Source organism: Hyperolius riggenbachi, chromosome 8 (genome assembly GCF_040937935.1).
Source record: "Hyperolius riggenbachi isolate aHypRig1 chromosome 8, aHypRig1.pri, whole genome shotgun sequence".
Lineage (NCBI taxonomy): Eukaryota > Metazoa > Chordata > Amphibia > Anura > Hyperoliidae > Hyperolius > Hyperolius riggenbachi.
In genome coordinates, this window is record NC_090653.1 from 151,174,394 (window position 1) to 151,192,518 (window position 18,125).

The 18,125-nt window shown below is 43.9% G+C and overlaps 1 protein-coding gene across 1 annotated transcript in view; it reads left to right on the forward strand.

Annotated features, from left to right (window-relative positions):
- Positions 1 to 17,845, forward strand: part of MTMR8 (myotubularin related protein 8) — a 61,282-nt gene extending 43,437 nt beyond the window's left edge. Inside the window, exons 8-14 of the mRNA XM_068247532.1 lie at positions 1,675 to 1,784; positions 6,517 to 6,642; positions 8,852 to 8,901; positions 9,613 to 9,813; positions 12,847 to 12,972; positions 14,315 to 14,441; positions 17,482 to 17,845. Of these exons, the coding sequence (XP_068103633.1) occupies positions 1,675 to 1,784; positions 6,517 to 6,642; positions 8,852 to 8,901; positions 9,613 to 9,813; positions 12,847 to 12,972; positions 14,315 to 14,441; positions 17,482 to 17,811 (1,070 nt within the window). The 3' untranslated portion in view covers positions 17,812 to 17,845. The remainder of the gene's footprint in view (positions 1 to 1,674; positions 1,785 to 6,516; positions 6,643 to 8,851; positions 8,902 to 9,612; positions 9,814 to 12,846; positions 12,973 to 14,314; positions 14,442 to 17,481) is intronic.
- Positions 17,846 to 18,125: the final 280 nt, after the last annotated feature.

An 18,125-nucleotide genomic window follows, 5' to 3' on the forward strand; every position in this document is an offset into this window, starting at 1 on the left:
ACAAGAGTAACATTTTCCACTTGACTGGATCACCGCCAACTTATACATCACATTTACAGCTGTGAAATGTCCTTTAATGTAAGAAAAGGATTGGGTTCAAGGTGCGTTTGCAGTTTCTGGGGGGGGCTCTGATTTGAGGCCATTCGGAGGCGGCCTGGTGATGCGCTGTTCCACCTTTTGCGCAGTTTTGCAAAGAAGAGGATCCTGCCCCCTTTCAGATTTCAGCCAACTCTTACTATAAAGATTAAAGAACCCCTTTCTGCACAGGAAATCTATCTCATTTCCTCCATATGCAGTTTATGTCCTCTTGACCTGTGTACAAACACAGGGTTAAAAAGTTAATTTGTCATGCTTGCTTTTGTAATGCCATTTGTATATAGTACTGTACCACCCCATCCCTTCTTCTCCATTGACAGTACATGCTACTCTGCTTCAGCTAGCTTTCTCTGCATTAATCAGTCCTACCCTGACAGCTTCCTCTGCAGAGGAGGCTGGCTGGAGTACAGGACACGGAAGCAAGAACAATAGCTTGGGGAGTGGCGGCTATAATACTTCCCCAACACTATTACCTGTGCTGATCTCTACAGGACCACCTTTGGAGTGCACTATGAAGGGAGTATTTACATGTGGGACACAATAAAATTGCAGGTGCTATAAGGTGGGACCATCACCAAGTAGGATGCACTACATTTGTCTGTTTTTTTTTGTTAAGACTTAAAGAGAACCCGAGGTGTGTTTAAAGAATGTTATCTGCATACAGAGGCTGGATCTGCCTATACAGCCCAGCCTCTGTTGCTATCCCAAACCCCACTAAGGTCCCCCTGCACTCTGCAATCCTTTATAAATCACAGCTGTGCTGTGAGGCTGTGTTTACATCTGTAGTGTCAGTCTCAGCTGCTCCCCCGCCTCCTGCATAGCTCCGGTCCCTGCCCCCGTCCCTTCCCTCCAATCAGCAGGGAGGGAAGGGATGCAGGCGGGGACTGGAGTTCTGCAGGAGGCGGGGAGAGCAGCAGACTGACACTATAGAGAAAATCCACAGCCAGCTCTGACAAGCCGTTTGTCAGCAGCGTGGCTGTGATTTATGAGGGATTGCAGAGTGCAGGGGGACCTTAGGGGGGTTTGAGATAGCAACAGAGGCTGGGCTGTATAGGCAGATCCAGCCTCTGTATGCAGATAATATTCTTCAAACCCACCTCGGGTTCTCTTTAAGTAAAATAAAATAAAGAGTTGAACTTACCTGGGGCTTCTTTGCAGCCCCCTGGAGTTATCCTGTGCCCACTACGTCGGTCTGACTCCCTCCAGCATGCAGCGGTGACCCCTGCAAAGCTAGCTGGTCGCCGCCCAGAGCTCTGTGCACACAATGATCGCACTCCCACAGTCGGGAGCACTCTGCACATGCACAGTAGCTGTTTTCATGTACTGCGTATGTGCAGAACGCTCCCGCCCACAGAGAGGCATGGCCGGCCAGCTTGGCAGGGGTCGCCGAAGCTTGCCAGAGGGACTCAGACTGACGTCGTGGGCACAGGATGGCTCTGGGGGGGGGGGGGGGGCGGTGGGCTGCAAGGAGCCCCAGGTAAATTGAGCTCTTTTTTTTTATTTGCCTTAAGAATTCCTTTACTCATTTATTTACTTGGACAAAAGCTATAATTTATGCCATTTTTATTTTTCTCCAAGCTTGTGAACAGAAGAACGCCACTATGAGCAGTTTCCTTACTATCCTGGAGAATTCTGGTTGGTTGCGCCACATCAAAGCTATAATGGATGCTTCCGTTTTTCTTGCAAAAGTATGTAAAATTTATGAACCTATTTCTGGACTACATACATAGAGAAATTTGGGTCACATAGCTCCATATTGATTGCATTAAATTTGCTTGTAAGCTGAGTTATCAGCATCTTTTTGATCATCTCTCCTAATGAGACACATTGGTGAACGATGGCCACTGTCAAATCACATCTCCTAAAGTGAGCACAAGACCACCGAAAAAAAACACTGCACTCAGCACATACATATGTATGCAGTTGAAGAGGAACTGTAGTGAAAATAAAATCTATATATATAAAATTGGAGGTATGTGTGTTGGTGTGTGCATGTATGTATGTATGTATGTATGTGAACACGCGAAAACGCCTTGACCGATTTGAACGAAACTTGGTATACAAATCCCTTACTACCTGGGATGATATGTTCTGGGGTCTCGCGGCCCCCCTGCACATGTGGGCGGAGCTAAAATCAGCTTTCACCCATTCAAGTCAATGGAAAAAAATGTAAAAGGTTGCCATTCTCACAGTAATCAAGCCAGAGTCCCCACACTTGGCACAGTTGGTCACTTGGTGACCGAGGTTACAAATCCAGGAAAAGTGGGCGGAGCAAAAAACAGCCAATCACATTTCAGCCATTCATTTTAAATAGAAAAAGGCAAACTGCAGCCATTCTTAGACTGTTAACCGCAGGGTTCTCAAACTTGCCACAGTTGGTCACTGGGTGAATCCGATTAAGATTCAAGAAAGTGGGTGGAGCCTACAACAGCCAATCAAAATTCACCTATTGATTTTCAACGGGAATATTTAAACTGCTGCCATTCTTACATTGTTAATGGCAGAGGCTTCAAACTTGCTACAGTCTGTCTTTGGGTAACTGAGGTCCAAATTCACTAAAGAGGCGGGGCCACAAAGAGCCAATCAGATTTCCTTGGTGGATAAACTGCTTCCATTCACACATTTTTGATGCCAGGAACCTGAAAGCTCACAAACTTGGTCATTGAGTGACTGTGTGTCCAGGTTACAAAAAGTGGGCGGAGCGAAAAACAAATTTGACTAGGAAAATATAAACTGTAGCCATTCTTACAGCGTTAATGGCGGGGTTCTCAAACTTTGCACAGTTGGTCACTGGGTGAATGAGATTAAGAATTTGGAAGGTAGGTGGAGCCTACAACAGCCAATAAAAATTCACCTTTTGATTTTAAAAGGGAATATTTAAGCTGCTACCATTCTTATACTGTTAATATCAGATGCCTCAAACCTGGTACAGTTGGTCACTGGGTGATTAGGGTTAAAAATCAGAAAGAGGGCAGAATATTTCAATGGGAATATACAAAGTATTGATACCAAGGACCCCAAAGCTGATAAACTTGATAGTGTGACTGTATGTCAAGGTTAGAAAAAGTGTGTGGCATCAACAACTTAATTTTTACATGGCAGGGTTCCCAAACTTGACACAATTGGCCACTGGGTGACTGGGATTAATATTCAGAAATGTGGGTGGAGCCTAAAAACAGCCAATCAAAATGTACCTATTGATTTTCAAGGGGGAACATTTACATTGTTACCATTCTTACACTGTTAATGGCAGAGGTCTCAAACCTGATACAGTCAGTTATTGGGTGACAGGGGTCCAAATTCACTAAAGTGGGTGGAGCCACAAACAGCCAATCAGATTTTTTAGATTGATTTCAGCCATTCTGTTATTGGCAGGGTTCTAAAACTTGACACAGTTGGCCACTGGGTGACTGGGACTAATATTCAGGAAAGTGGGTGGAGCCTACAGCAGCCAATCAAAATTCACCTTTTGATTTTCAAGGGGAATATTTACATTGCTGCCATTCATACACTCTTAATGGCAGAGGCCTCAAATCTGGTAGGGCTCGTTTCCACTAGTGCGACGTGCGTCTCGCAGACGCACGTCGGCACTGAGCGGGTGGGCGGGATCGCAGGCGAATCCCATGGATTTGCAGCCTCCGCCGCAAATTCTGCGGGGGGTTCCGGCCGAATTGCTCCTGCAAGCGATTCGGCCGCGGTGCCGTTATCCCCTATGGCTGAGTTTCCCCGTGCAATTCATGTGCGGGGAAACTGCGGAATCGCGGCGGAAACCGCGATAGTGGAAACGGGACAGTCAGTCACTGGGAGACTGGGGTTAAAATTCTGAAAAGGGAGTGGGCCAAAAACAGCCAATCAGATTTGTTTAATTTCAATGGTAAAATGCAACTTACTGATGCCAAAGACCACAAAGCTCATAAACTTGGTCAGTGAGTAACTGTATGTCAAGGTTAGAAATAGTGGGCAGAGCCAAAAACAACTTTTTACATGAGAAAATATAAATTGCAGCTATTCTTACACTGTTAATGGCAGGGTTCCCAAACTTGACACAGTTGGTCACTGGGGGACTAGGATTAATATACGGAAAAGTAGGTGGAGCCTACAAGAGCCAATCAAAATTCACCTATTGATTTTCAAGGGGAATATTGAAACTGCTGTCATTCTTACACTGTTAATGGCAGAGGCCTCAAACCTGCTACAGTCGGTTATCAAGTGACTGTGGTTCAAATTCACTAAAGGGGTGGAGCCACAAACATCCAATCAGATTTGCTTTTTTGGGGGGGGGGGATAAACTGCTTCCATTCACACAATTTTGATGCCAGGAACCCAAAAGCGCACAAACTTGGTCATTGAGGGACTGTATGTCCAGGTTACAAAAAGTACAAAAAGTAGGCGGAGCCAAAACCGAATTTCACTGGGAAAATGTAGACTGCAGGCCTTCTTACACTATTAATGGCAGGGTTCCCAAACTTTGCCCAGATGGTCACTGGGTGACTGAGATTAATATTCAGGGAAGTGGGTGGAGCCTATAATAGGCAATCAAAATTCACCTGTTGATTTTCAAGGGGAATATTTAAATTGCTGCCATTTTTACACTGGTAATAGCAGATGCCTCAAACCTGCTACAGTTGGTCATTGGGTGACTGGGGTTCAAATGCTGGAGAGGGGCAGAGCCACAAACAGCCAATCTGATTTGTTTAATTTCTATGGGAATATACAAATTATTGGTGCTAAAGACCCCAAAGCTCACAAACCTGGTCATTGAGTGTTTGTGCGTTAGGGTTAGAAGAAGTGGGCGGAACCAACACCAGTCAAATACATACCCGGCCAATGCCGGGTCATCAGTGGGTGGAGACAAATACAAATTTCACTGGGAAAATTTAAACTGCAGCCATTCTTACACTGTTAATGGGAGGGTTCTTAAACTTTGCACAGTTGGTCACTCAGTGAATGGGATTAATATTCAGAAAAGTGGGTGAAGCCTACAAAAGTGTATAAAGCTTCACCTATTGCTTTTCAAGGGAATATTTAATTGCTACCATTCTTGCACTGTTAATGGCACAGGCCTCAAACCTGGTACAGTTGGTCATTGGGTGACTGGGGTTGAAATTCAGAAAAGGGGGTGGAGCCACAAACAACCCATCAGATTTTTTCATTTCAATGCAAATTATTGATGCCAAAGACCACAAAGCTCACAAACTTGGTCACTGAGTAATTGTTAGGGTTAGAAAAAGTGGGTGGAGCCGACACCAGCCAAATACATACCCGGGCAACGCCGGGTAACCAGCTAGTAATGAATAAAACTGTTTATTTTTACAATATTAATTCATTCATTTATAGATTTAGTCAGTGTTTGCCCATTGTAAAATCCTTCCTCTCTCTGATCTACATTCTGACATTTATCACTATTGGCAATCTGTGCGGAATGTTTGTTGCTGAGAGTTCTATGCACAGAGGGAGATATTGCTTGCTTGGCAGTTGGAAAAAGTTATTTCCCACAGTGCAAGGAAGGGGTGGGTTTAGGTTACGTTGTGGACATCATTATGGGATGTCCGGATTTGAATATTAGAAGTTGTAGTCTTCCTTCTGGTCCACACTGCTGCCTGAGCGATCCGATAGGCTACAGGTACTTGACTCTGATTGGTGAAGGGATATCGAGGGGGTTATTTAAAGGCATGTAGTTGCTGATATGGTGTGACATAACTTTGTACAGCTTGAGAAAGATCTGGTGATCGAAACAGCGCTGCTGTCGCTGTGATAAGCTTGTCATGCTTTTTAAAGAAAAATAAAGAGCTTTGAATACTACGGATGGTGCTAGCTTGACTGTGGAGGAAGTATTGGAACGTCTGGAGTGCAGAGACGCTACAAGCCATAGCACATCTATCTTTTTCTCCCCTCCTTGGGTGCTTGCTTTACACTGATTGATTTCCCACAGTGCAACAAGGTTCAAAGACAGCAAACTGTTAGGATAAAGGTCATGACATCACACTGTAGGAGGGGTTTCACCACAATAGCAGCCATACAGACTCCCATGATGATTTATTTGAGAAAAATTAAGGCTTTCTGGTGGGAAAGGTGGTATCAGCTACTCATAGGGATGAAGTTCAATCCTGGGTTCAAGTTCCTCTTTAATTGCAGTTGCTTTAACTTGAACGTTGCAAGTTGTGGATCTTTACCCTCCCTCTACTGCAACGCCCCCTAACTGTGCACACTTGTACAAGTCCATAGGTTTAGTCTGTGGTTTTAGAAAGGGGTAACAACTGTGGCTTACTGACTTCAGAACTGCTAGTACTGCATAAAGGTGGCCTAAAGGTTCCATCTTGGCTATGGTGCTGTCTTCCTATACATTTACAGAGCAGAGTGTGAGTACACCCACTATTAAAGAAAAATAACTAATACCAGTTTTCCCACCTTCTTCTGCAGGCAGTAAGAGACGACAATGCCAGTGTGCTGGTACACTGCTCGGATGGCTGGGATCGCACGGCTCAGGTCTGCTCTCTTGCTGGCATACTCCTGGATCCATTTTATAGAACTATAAAAGGCTTTATGGTGAGATAATCTGGGTTTTTATTAACTGGGTGGAACTCAATGTTTTTATATGAAGTGATTTATTTTAATGATCTTGTGTTATTTTGAAACAAACAAGTTCAGCAAATATAATCAGTAGTTTCCTATGTCTCTGATCAAAAATCAGTTGCAGCTAAAGCCCAGTTAAAGACAAAGGGCTCAGACACACAAGCGGTTTTCTGAGGGCTTTTAAAAATGCTCCCAGTGACTTCCAGTAAAATCACGATCACGGTAAAATTACGCGATTTTAATGGAAGTCAATGGGGGGCGTTTTTTTTTTTTTTTTTAAATCTCTCAGAAAGCTCTGGAGGCCACAAAGCACTCAGAAAAATGCTTACAGTGTGTCTGAGCCCTAAAAGTGGGAAAATAGACACTGATGCTAATGCTGCCTCGTTCAGCACTACCCTGCTTGTTTTACTGGTCAGACCTGCCATTTTCCATAACACAGTAGTGTGCAGCCTCTTTCCCTCCTACATTCCCAAGGCAGGGCTCACACTTATCAAAATAGCTTGCTATTTCCTACATGCGATTTCGCATTTGAACTTTTAAAGGGGTTCTCCGGTACCAAAAAAAAAAAAAGGTAAAACGAACACTTATCTGGTGCTTTTATCGGCCCCTGCAGCTCTAATGCGCCGTCCGTCTCCAATGCGCCGTTTCCCACCACCGGCACAAGGCTAATTATTCAAGAAAAGTTCGTACTGCGCCTGCACAGTAAGCTCCCGCTGATGAGCGCACGAGCGAACACGCGCAGTCACAGCTGCCGTTCTATTCGTCTAGTTAGAAGAATAATTAGCCCGGTGCCGGCGGCGGGGAACGGCGCATCGGAGGAGGACGATTTGAGTTTGGCATGCTACAGAAAACCTGCATCATGCAACATAATTTTACACACCGAGCATTTTCTCTTATTAGCAATCATTACATTCTGCAGCAAACAGTGTGTGTTGTATCACAGTCAAACACACATGGTGTCTGAAAATTTTGCATGCAAAAAAGCTTGCTTTTTCCATACACCAGAGTTTTTCAAACCTGTCCTCGTGACTCCCCAACAGTGCATATTTTGCAGGCAGCCTCATCTATGCACAGGTGGGGTACTAAGTGTTTCAGCTAGGTTGATTCATTGTAGCTGAGACACTAATTAACCCCCCACCTGTGCATAGGTGAGACTGCCTGCAAAACATGCACCATTGAGGAGTCACGAGGACAAGTTTGAGAAACACTGCCGTACACATCGACAAGTGTGAACCCTGATTAAAGGTGGCCATACTCTGCTCGATTGTCCATCGATGTCCGGCCAATTCGATCATTTGAACAAATCTATTAGAAATGAATGCCACAAACTATTCGCAATCTATTTTTGTTTTAAATCGATTGATTCGGCCAATCTCACCAGGTGGAAGATTTCAATAGGCAGAGGATCAGGAGTGCGTCACTGGCAGCATTTGATTTTGTGACTAGTAACCTAGCTTACACTCACCGTCACTTTCTCCCCTGTCTTCTCTCCACCGCTAGGGCTTTATCCAGTCTGTTCTCTCTCGGGGCACCTGTGTGATGTGACAAACGCTAGTGGCCAAACTCTAGAGGTCTGTAGTGAACGTGCCACAGGGTCTGTAGTGTTTGGCCTCTAGCATTTAGTCACTGTGGACAGCAGTCCCGGAAGAGAAGACACAGGGAGGGGAGCTGGTGGTGGAGAGAAGACATGAGCTGGTGGACAGATGAGCTGCCTGCACTCTGTACGGGCAATGTGGACTGACGGACTGGGGACCTTGCAGGAAGTGCGCACAGATCTTCAGTAGATTGTTGAAATCTTTTGAAAACTTGTGTACAGTGTGTGGAGGGATTCAATCCGATAGATTCCTCTGATCCGAGGTCCATTTTTAGGTTTAGTGTGAACCTAGCCTTCTAAAAAGGAGCGATTCCCCTGAGAATCTGCAAGGTGGTTACTTCACAGCAGCTGAGGCAGAATAATCAGAGAACTTCTTCCTCCTCACTTTCACTGCAAACCCTCAAGACTGCCTGTTGTTATTACTATTGCATCCTTCCCCAATAGAGACCTCAGATGGGAGGATCTGTTGGCTGTGACTGAATAGAGCTTGGAGAACATATCTACAAATACTATTTATTATACATACTATGCAATCTATCTATGAAATCAGAATGGAAATATTGTATGATGTATTTTTTTTCTATAAAGGTACTTATTGAAAAAGAGTGGATATCCCTGGGGCATAAGTTCTCTCAAAGGTATGTTGTTTTTTTTGTTTTGTTTTGTTTTGTTTGTTTGTTTTTTAAACATTTATGAGCAAGCTTGCTTTTTTATACAGACACAGTTAACATGGGTAATTTCAATGTTTTCCCCATAGTATTTGTGCGACTGAAGTCCCCTTCCTTCCTCCACAGCTCTGTGTTTAGGAATGTAAATTTGTGTGACATGTGCGCAACAGAAATTCACAGACTGCAGTAACTGTCCCTTTTTATTAAAGCTACAGTACATCTATTGTTATACATTATAAAGCTTTATTAGACACAGACAAGACACAGAACATTTTATATTGCACTCTTCTACTGGATGACTCAAAGCACCAGAGCTGCAGCCACTAGGGCAAACTCTATAGGCAGTAGCAGCATTAGGGAGGAATCATTATAGCAGAGCCAGAAGGGGGGCAGGCTTGGGCTTGAAAAGACATCAGAGAAGATAGACTCAGCTATAATGATTCCTGAGCAAAGCCAGACTGAATGCTCAGTCAGGGATTTTATCAGGTCTGATAACGAGCAGGCTGAGCCTTGAAGGATTAAACAGAGAGCAGGGTAGGTGTTTTCTCTAATGTTCCCACTGATATACTGTATATGGTAAAATACATGAGGGTGCTTCGTCTCTGGTTCGCTTTAATAATCATTAATCTTTGTGTCAGTACTAATACTTATGATCAATATTGACCTTTTTATCTCCTGCAGATGTGGCCATTTAGATGTTGATCCTAAAGAAGTGTCTCCAGTATTTACACAATTTGTGGAGTGTGTATGGCACCTGATGGAACAGTTCCCATGTGCCTTTGAATTCAGTGAGAAATACTTACTTGAAATTCATGACCATGTATATTCCTGCCAGTTTGGGAACTTTCTTGGGAATTCCCAGAAGGAACGGTTGGAACTTAAGTGAGTGATTTTTTTTTTCCTTTTCCTGACAAGTTTTGGATTTAGTCCACTGCCTCATGGGGGGATTTTTAAAGTTTCTTCTAATTGATTCAAATGCACTCCCTGGCAAGCATGTATTCCAAGATGCCAGCCGGCCTGCCTATTCACCCGTGCACTATTCTGACAGTTGGACTGTGCCAATTCTATTCAAGGAGTACTTTAGAAAATAAAAGAAATCCTGAGAATACCTTATGAGAAAATGGACTAGTCCAAAACTTGTTAGAATATAGTAAGTGACAACTACATAAAAAGTAAAACACAAATTACCACGCATTTACTCCAGGACAAATTTACTCCAAAGCCAAAAAAAAATTAGTTTTACTCACCTGGGGCTAACAATAACCCCCTGCAGCTGTCCGGTGCCCTCGCCGTGTCCCTCCGATCCTCGTGTTTCCGCCGGCAGCCACTTCCGGTTTCTCCGGCAGGACCCGACAGGCTAGGAACGCGAGTGATTATTCGCTTTCCTGGCCTGTCTGGTCCTGGCGGCGAAACCGGAAGTGGCCGCCGGCGGGGACACGTGGCTCGGAGGGACACGGCGAGGGCACCGGACAGCTGCAGGGGGCTATTGGAAGCCCCAGGTGAGTAAAACGCTTTTTTTTTTTTTTGGCTTAAAGGAATACTTAAGTCAGCTTAAAAAAATGACTTTTACTCACCCGGGGCTCTCCTCAGCCCCCTGCAGCTGAACGGTGTCCTCGCCGTGTCCCTCCGATGCGCCTGGACTCGCCGGGGGCCACTTCCGGTTTGGCAGTCACCAGCCGACAGGCTGGGAACGCAGCTTATTAGCCGCGTTCCCGGCCGCAATAGCGCCCCCTCTATAATGCTATTGCGGCCGGGAACGCGGCTAATAAGTCGCGTTCCCAGCCTGTCGGCCGGTGACGGCCAAACCGGAAGTGGCCATTGGCGAGTCCAGGCGCATCGGAGGGACACGGCGAGGGCACCGTTCAGCTGCAGGGGGCTGAGGAGAGCCCCGGGTGAGTAAAAGTCATTTTTTTAAGCTGACTTAAGTATTCCTTTAAGGTTCACTTCAAGGCCAAGTATGGGTGACACAAGGTGTTAATTAGGTAGAGGTTAACACTTCCCTACAGGAAAAACAAACATTTTTTTTGGTAGTGACACTTTAACTTGTACCTTATAATAAAAATAAAGAAATTAAAAATTCATGAATGATTGGCAGTAATGATTCACTATTGAATGTGTGCCCAAGCATGACCACGTGCACAAGCAACAAGTGCGCGTGCAAGTGTGTGGGCAGAGGCTTTTAGCTGGACGTGACTTTCGCATCCTGGACTCTTGAGGAAAAATTAGGATGCGGGAGTCATGTCCTGAAATCGAAAGTGGTTTAAACAATACCAGTTGCCTAGCTGTCCTGCAGATACTTTTAGCCATAGATTCTGTACAAGCATGCAGATCAGATCTTTCTGACAAGATTAGCTGCATGCTTGTTTAAGGTATGTGATCTATATACTACTGACCACCAGAAAGATCAGCAGGACGCCAGGCAACTGGTATTGTTTAAAAGGATTTAAATATAGCAACCTCCATATAAATGTCGCTTTAGGTGTCCTGCATCGCCTCACTTCAGGTGCCCTGCAGCAACAGCTGATCTGCCAGAAATCCTCTACTAACCGAAGGTTGTAAATATACATTGATCTGGAAGCACGTGTGGGTGGTGCCTTAAGGTGGCCCCCACCATACATTTTTTAAATATCTTTTCAATTCAATTGCAATCAATTTTTATGACTGACTGTACCATTTAAAAAATCCGACCAATGTACCACACACATGTTACATTTTTCCCCAATTATGAAAAAAATTCTTGAAAATTAAGAAAAAAATGCTTAGGTCTGTACATCAAGTAAATCTACCACACACCATACAATTTTGATAAAAATTGATCAGAAAAATCCAGCACTCCCGAAATTTTTTTTTTCGAATAAAAATTGGAGATCAAATTTCTTGAATGAAAAAAAAGCTTTAGATTTTTTTCGGGACAACCGATTGTGATTAACGAATTGGTGTAAAATTGGATCTTTTAACCACTTGAGGACCGTAGGCTTACACCCCTCTGGTGACCAGGTTATTTTTTGCAACTTAGGACACTACAGCTTTAAGGCCTCGCTGCAGGGCCGTACAACTCATCACACAAGTGATTCCCCCCCCCCCCACCTCCTTCTCTGCCCACCAACAAAGCTTTCTGTTGGTGGGCTCTGATTGCTGCTGGGGTGTTAGTTTATTTTTTTTTATTTTAAATACATGTCTGCATTTTTTTTATCTCCCTCCTTCCCTTCCCTGGCAGCCAATCCCAGCGATTGGCTCCTATAGACGTCAACCTATGAGAAACGATCGCTCTCTGTGCCTCCCAGGGGGATAGCCGTGTCACACAGCTGTCCCCAGTACGGCGCTGCCTTAGATCGCAGCACTGTACTTTGTATATAGACGGTGGTTTTGCCATCTAACTGTCTCCTAGCGGCGATCGCCATTGGGAGACTGATGGAGTGGAGCTCCGTCATTCAGGCGGAGATCCGTGTGTGATCTCTCGCACAACCCCGCCCCAGGACTTCACGCCAATTGCCGTTGTACGGTCCTGTGGCTGCCGCTGCGTCCACGCCAATTGGCGTGGAGCGGTCAGGAAGCAGTTAATGGTGTGTGGCCACCTATAGTGTGGGCAGTGGTTGTGGTCTGCACACGCACTTCTGTTAGGAATCAGGTTTTCTGGTTATAAAGGAAGAGAAAATCTGGATATAAAGGAGAAAAAGGGGAACTTTGTATTTCCATTATCTATATTGACCCATTTTCTGCCGGTGCTTAGCACAACGGAGGAAAGAGGCGCCCTAGTATGATAAAAGCGTTTATCATACTAGGGCGCCAGTGCTGTTTAATTGAATATTTGGTTTTGATTTAATTGATCGAAACATATTTGTAATAGATTTTTAGTATAGAAGACCATATTTGGCTGTATTTGATTATTAACTGTACTGAATCTTACTTCAACAGAGTTTATGAAAATACCCATTCATTGTGGCCATTTCTGCTGCAACGGAAGCAGGAGTTTGTGAATCCCTTGTATCTCCCCAATGCATATAAATCCTTGCATCCGAATACATTTCCATTCTGCTTCAAGTAAGTTTTCTGCTTGCATGACTAACACATAACTGCACTGTGAAAAGATAGCACATGTATACTTTGATCCTTTACGCTCTTTTTTTTTGTTTGTTTTGTTTACAAAACGACCGGTCGTTAAATCGGGCGTGTGTACAAACGGTCGTTCAGCTAATAAGACTGGTTTTAAAGGATACGCTTGGTGGATCGGTTAATAACCAGGCTGTGGTTCTTTTTTTTTTTTTTTTCTTTTATTGCCTTAAAGGGAACCAGAGGCCCCAGGAAAAAGATACTATACATACCTGGGGCTTCCTCCAGCCCCATTCGCACGGATCGCTCCCACGCCGCCGTCCTTTGCTGCCTGGAACCGCCGGTACCGGGTCCCGTCATGGCCGCCAGTCGGCCGGCAGACGCGGCCAATTGTCCGCATCACACGGCGCTCCCTCTATACAAGTACGCATGAGGCTGCCTACTGCGCAGCCGCATGCGTACGGGTATGGAGGGAGCCGCTGTGATGCGGACAATTGGCCGTGTCCGCCGGAAGTAACGGGACCCGGTACCGCCGATCCAGGAAGCGGAGGATGGCGGCATGGGAGCGATCCAGGCTTATGGGGCTGGAAGAAGCCCCAGGTATGTATAAAAGCTTTTTCTTTTTTTTCTGTACGGTCCTCTCTGGTTCCCTTTAAAAGAGTTAGGGGTTAGGACTTATTCACACTGGGGCATTTTGCATAACCTGCTATCAGCAAAGCGTTATGCACAATGTGTCCCTATGGGATCGTTCACCCTGCAGTATTTGCAATTTGTGAAAATTGCTATCGCTCTGCCTGCCTGCATATTTTGAGTGATCACAATTGCAGCTGTCATTCACTGAATGAGAATCGCAAATTGCAATTGCTGTACAATCGCAAGTGTGATTGCAAAAGCAATGCTAGGTGATTGTGTTTTGTAGTCACAAGTGTGAATGGGCCCTTATTCTTCAGGCATGCAAGTGACAGCTTCAGCAACCCCCACTAATAAGGAATTGCAGCCCAAACATTTTTTCTTGCAGAATACAACTTCTAAAAGCAGGAGTTAGATTAAAAAAAGGTTGTAGTTCATGAATTTTAACTCTGGGACACTTAATAGACTGATATTGGGCAGAGACAATAAAACATTAAATCTACTTTGTAAAGGTTTAAATATAAAAAAAATACACTTTTAGGAGTAGGAGGATAGATACAATTGTTTCTCATTCATTTATTTTCACCTCGGGATCACTTTTTTTTGCAGGTGTTTTACAAAGGGTCATCCTTTTAATGCAATCATGTGTAGTGTTTAGTGTTTTAAACTACATCTGTTATATTCAACCTGTTGTCTTTTTGAGGTTCTGGTGTGGAATGTATAATCGCTTTGATAAAGGAATGCACCCGAGGCAATCTGTACTGGACTACCTGCTGGAATGTATGAACAGAAAAGTCTCATTAGAAGCTAGCGAAATTGCTATGGAAGATGTAAGTTTTTTTCCCCCTGGCTTCTGCCTATGTAACCATTGCATAACATTACAGATAGAGCATGCAACTCTGCACCAGTACAGGTATGAAGTCAGTAGTCTATAAAGACAAGCAAACTGCATTCCGTCCAAGGGGAACGTACCACTGCGATCACACATGCAATCTCACCTGTCTGCTGCGGCTTCTGCTGACGTTCATCGAATAGAAGTCGGGCACTAAACACATGTTAAAAAGTACAAAGACCAGGTACAATCCAATCAGTGGTCCACTATAGTAAAAGTGTTAGAAAGTGCATCCGTGTATAACAGGAGTAACCAATCTGGGTGGGTGCAAGGGGAAGACAGTGCGGCATTACAGCCATTTCACATCCGGAAGATGCTAGGTCACATGCTCATCTGGGGACGGGGTAGTAAGTACCCTCCTCGGTGCCACCTACCACTCCACCCACACACCATATTGAATCCAATGGTGGTGCAAAAAAATACATGTTGCAAATTAATACATTACAAAAACCTTCTTTTTAAGATGTTAAGTGAAACAAATGTATAAACAAAATTAACATTTAGAAGGGAAGGGGGGGGGGGGGGGGATATCATTAAGTTTGTAAAAGCGGGGAAAGAAAGTAGTCTCCAAGTCATAACACACAAATCATTTGGGCGACAAGGAGTTGGTTACTCAGGAGCGGTCCCCGACATCCAGTATGAGGGCAAAGCTGGAAGTGGTTGCATCAGGGGAGAGGGGAGGACGTCAGGAGCACATAGTGCACAAATCATAATTTAAAGCACGGTTGCTTTGCCTTTGTGAGGTAAATAAAACATTTTCGATTGTATCAAAAGTTTGCAAATGTCTGGGACTTAAGGTGCCCAAACATCAAATTATGGGCAGATTCGCCAGAGATAAAGTTGTCTCTTTGTCAAAGCTGCCCATATACTGCAGGCAGATTCCCATTCAATTTCAACATGAAATCTTCAGGGAATCTGCTGAGCCCACCACATCCACCCTGCCGCTGCCCCCATTATGTATAAATGTGCCCCCCCCAAAAAACCCACCCCCGTGTGTGCATTTATGCATTACCTGTCCTGTGTAACCTCCGTACACGACATTGGCGCATTGGCGTCAGAAGCTATGCGCCGTCATTAGATGCTATGCGCAAGTGGCGTGTACAGAGGCCCGGAGGTTACGGACACCGCGTGGAGGCTAAAACAGGACAGGTAATGTATAAATGCACACATGGGGAGCACATTTGTACATTAAGGGAGCAGCAGCGGTGGTTTCACCGTTTCGTTGCTTGTTCCGAAATCTACCGCCGCACACCCGATCAACCAACTTCGGCCCGACGTCTTGCATCAGGCGCAGTTAACTAACACAACCAGTTTCATCACGAAATTGGGCCCTTAATTGGTTGGGCCTGCACTTGGCTGAACCAATTTTCAACCAATTCGATAATCAAATTGGCTGGTCGATTGGCCGCCAAAGTCACCTGATGTTTGGGCACCTATAGAAAAGTTAGTTTGTTTCTCACTGTATATTCATAGGAGTTTATCAGTGGTTGTGCGTTAAACTTCAAAGATGATTGTGAAGTGGAGAGTCACAGTTGAGAAGCCTCACATGTCTGTCAGCTTAGCTCTACTGCTGCTGACTCTCAGCTCCTGAGTGTAGGAAATGCCATAGACATGTAGTCAATAACATTCCTCTCAGCTACACAGCTCTGTGTATGATATTTTTATGCTTTCTTTAAAGTACCTGAGGTCCAAAAGACATACTCTTTAGGTTATGATATTAACATTCTTAAAACGTTAAAACATTTACACATTAGGATTTTGGACATCGTATTTTGTTTTTTTTCTGTTTCGTTAGTTTTATTGTCTGGGTCTTGTTTATATAACTGCCTGTGCAAAAGCTCTTTCAGCCCATAGCATGAGAGATTAGATTACTGAAATATAGTAACAAGGATTTGGGAGAACACCGCATGTGCACTCATCCCCTCTATCCACCTTCAGCTTTTTAAGTTTATTTAAAATACTCTTTAAGGTAGCCATTAACGATGCAATCCCACGTATGATCGATCATTTCCAATAACTGTGGTAATCGATCAGAAATGATCAGTCATGCCCATTAACGGCTGCTAACCCGCTATACCAGTGATCTGCAAACTTGGCTCTCCAGCTGTTAAAGCTGTATAAAACCCTGACATAATATTCAATAAAAACATGTTTTCCTACTTTTTATATGCCATACGGTTATCATATTTGCTTTTGTGCATAAGTATTATTATTCATTTAGAAATTACACATTTCCAAAGTACAGTTTTTTTTGCTCTGAGAGCTGCCTTTGCATTTTATTCATAACTGATTTATTCATCTTGAATTTTGAGCAGAAATGCTTTCTGACTGTCTGTGTTCAGGAGAGTCTGCAGTGTCAGAGAATGTGTCACATTCCTCACTTGATACAATTAAGTAAACACAAGATAACATTATTGACAGGTCGGATGCGTCCAGCTTTCTCTACAGGGAACTTGAAAAGTCCTGTGTTTAACTAATTGAGTGCTGTTCTAGTAAAAAAAAATAAATGGTGGTAGTGTATAATATGCTGTAAATAATATTTTAGAGCAAAGAAGAAATGCTGGGTTTCATTCTGCTTTAAGGAACTACAAGTCCCACAATGCATTGCAGGAGTCTGACAGCCAAAGTCATGATTCATAAAGGCAAATGCATTGTGGGACTTGAAGTTCCTTAACAGCTGGAGAGCCAAGTTTGCAGATCACTGCACTATACAATCCGATCAGATTGATAGGATCAATCAGAAAAATTCCAGTAAACTAATTGTATTGGTTAGTGGGGTTTTTTTGGCCATTAATGGGCACGATCAATATTTCCGTTTGTTTGCTGCAGTGATTGGAAAATATAGTTCGTCCTTGGAAATGTATCAGTAATGGTCACCTTAAAAGCAACATAAATCTGAAAATTGGAAATGTTTTTCTGCCTAGGTAAGATAGGGAATTGCACAAATGCAACTACTTCAATATATTTTATGTTGCTAGGAACTCTGTAAGGAAGGCAGTCCTCATCAACACTTGAGCACATTGCCGAAGCACTTTGACGAGGAGCCACCAATGGATGAACTATCAGATAGACTTGCTTTGGAGAGTGACAGAGGGAACGCAGGAGATCTTCTCTCCAATGGTTCGGTGGCAAGCAGTTACAATGGGGTTTGTAAGAACAGTGAAAAGACAGAGGAAAAGCCTGGAAGTAACATCTATAACCATGCGGGCTTAGAGCACAGGAACTCATCTAATCATACTCTGTCTCCTGCTAAGACCAGTGGAGCTGACAGTGCTTCTGAACCGCATCACAAGTCACAAGGGATGTAAAGAAGAAAATAAATTACTTTTGTTATCTGGCAAAGGGAGATGACAATTACTTATACCCAGTGAGCTTTGCTGAATGTGCAGCTGCCATGTTTGTCTTAACCATGAATTGTACACCATGATCATTTGGTAGCCTTTTGTTTTTCCTTTTACCCACCTACTTCTGACAGAACCATCAGTTCATCAACTGTCATCTGGACAAAGGGACAACCATGTGAGTGACTTATATCGTCTGGAATTGTGGGTAAGTCCTGTCACATGGAGAGGTGGGTGCTAGGATACAGATGTCATATTGCCAAGAAGACGTCACTTTACAC